The sequence below is a fragment of the Aplysia californica genome, unplaced genomic scaffold (genome assembly GCF_000002075.1).
Source record: "Aplysia californica isolate F4 #8 unplaced genomic scaffold, AplCal3.0 scaffold00908, whole genome shotgun sequence".
Lineage (NCBI taxonomy): Eukaryota > Metazoa > Mollusca > Gastropoda > Aplysiida > Aplysiidae > Aplysia > Aplysia californica.
Window position 1 is genome coordinate 84,423 of NW_004798178.1, and position 2,113 is coordinate 86,535.

The window sequence follows — 2,113 nt, forward strand, 5'->3', positions numbered from 1 at the left end:
AGCCTAACCACTAGACCACAGACGCCAAATAAAGAAAATTGAACCAATCTTTAGTGCCAGTCCCAGATGTTCACTGTTGATTTAATTGAAAGAGCTGCATGTGATGCAGCGTGGTGCAATCAGGCGCTTGTCAAAATAAGAAAGTTGAAGAAACTGGCATTTTTCTCGCCGGTTTGGCAATTCGTATCGAAATTTTGTTTTTTAGCTCAACACCTTTCATGTCCATTGAAAAAAACCGATTCTGTATGGATTTTACTGAAAAACATTGATTAAATCAAAGGCACAGAAAATGTAAATTGTCTGCTTCCATGGACTCTCAGGCTATGTAAATGACCAAACTTTGGCAGCCATTTTCTCGCTAATTTTATCTATGAAACAAGGCAACCCCCACCTCCTTCAATTGCAAATATCTCGGTTTGTTAAAAAAATACAAGCGTTTTTCTTTAATTGAAAGCAAGGAAAAGGAACAAGTTTTAAGGCACTACCAATAGGTTCACATGCCAGAAAACTGACCAACACACGATTCCACAGTGTCGTGCCACGTATGCTTTAAGTTGTGAACGGGGCTTATAGGTTATGACGGATCACACCTTCCCTCACCAGCAGCTGAAAAGTTATTGTTATCCCTAGTCCACATAATTTTACATCATTTACGAGGCATGCTAAATTTATTCAACCTGTCAGGGGTCAACATAAGACTGAGTTGTAAAGAGCATCTCAGCAGACAGATTGATCGATTAAACAATTTTTCCATAAGGAGATCAAACTTGCATCCCTAGCTTGCAACAGCCAAGAACCAAACCATTACACCACAGATGCTGGTTAACTCTGCTGGAGAAAAACATAACAAAATTTAAGATAAAAAACCCCCAGAAAAACACGCAAACTTAAGAACACTTCGTTTATTTCGTAAGATTTGCATGAACTGACCGATGAAATAAATATAATACAGGTAAAAAAACACACGTTCATGTCAGTCACTCAAGCGTTTCACACCACTGTCTGTGCTATTAGACCCTACAACTTATTCCCGTGTTCTCAATTGTGGATCCAATCTCTTACCAATAAACTCCACACATAACTAACTGGACCTAGCAGAAACCACTGTGATTCACAGTATACCGGTACGTACATGTACTTAATCATTAAAAATTGTACATTTTGTACTACATTCTAAATGGTATTGACTTTTCTGTTCTCCTCCGAGTCAAGACAAATAAACCTGTGAAATAATGCAAAGCTGCTAATGAGACAAGATTGGCACCCTTTTTTCCCTTCTGAATATCACACTTACCACTTATGGTATTTGTCTCTAACAACATACACACAAGTTCAGAAAATGAAAAGTCACACATTATTTAATTTTTTGTTCATGGACAGATAAAAGGCTTTGTGATAAAATGGTTTATTACCAACATTTGAAATTTCAAATTCCAAACTTTTCCCTTTAGACAGCAAGCTCGATCTTTAACTTCATAACATTTTTGTCACACAAAGCTAGCTGTGACCATTGGTTTTGTACTCTTCTGATTCAACATTTTTCTTCAACAGCCAACTGGCTGTAAAAAAATCAATAAGCCCTTTGACACTTTTCACCTCTTGGATATAAATTGTTTTGCCACAAAGCCTTCAGAAGCAACTAATTACACAATGTAGAAAAAAACAAAAACCTAGACATGATGTAGCAATGAGAGGTAAAAAGTGAAGCCACAAAGCCAAGGGGACAAAAGAGGAAATGATCGCAACTAAGCGGAGCTGTGAGTCATCAATGGTGCCTGTGGTCGGGCATGCGTTGCCGCGGCGCTGAGCGGATGATGTTGTCCACTCGCATGATCATCTCAGCCGCCTCAGCTCCGGAGATGAGCACTTGTCTCTTCACCTGGTACGACTCTGTGATGCCCAGCTTGACCATGTCCCCGATACGACCGCCTTGCATGTCTGAAGAGAGATAAAAAACACAATAAGACATTGTACACTTTATGACAACACCGTATAAGCGTTTTATGTCACTTGGAACACAATTAAGTCATATATGTGCCGAAGATTAGAGGTGTTATTATTATTATTATTATTATAGTGGAGGGTTTTACGGCGCTCGCAACTGCATAAGGTC

General features: G+C 38.9%; 1 protein-coding gene across 1 annotated transcript in view; it reads right to left on the reverse strand.

Moving 5' to 3' along the window:
- Window positions 1–886: 886 nt before the first annotated feature.
- Window positions 887–2,113, reverse strand: part of LOC101856060 (T-complex protein 1 subunit beta) — a 31,833-nt gene continuing 30,606 nt past the window's right edge. The window contains exon 16 of the mRNA XM_005110543.3: window positions 887–1,938. Within this exon, the coding sequence (XP_005110600.1) occupies window positions 1,766–1,938 (173 nt within the window). The 3' untranslated portion in view covers window positions 887–1,765. The remainder of the gene's footprint in view (window positions 1,939–2,113) is intronic.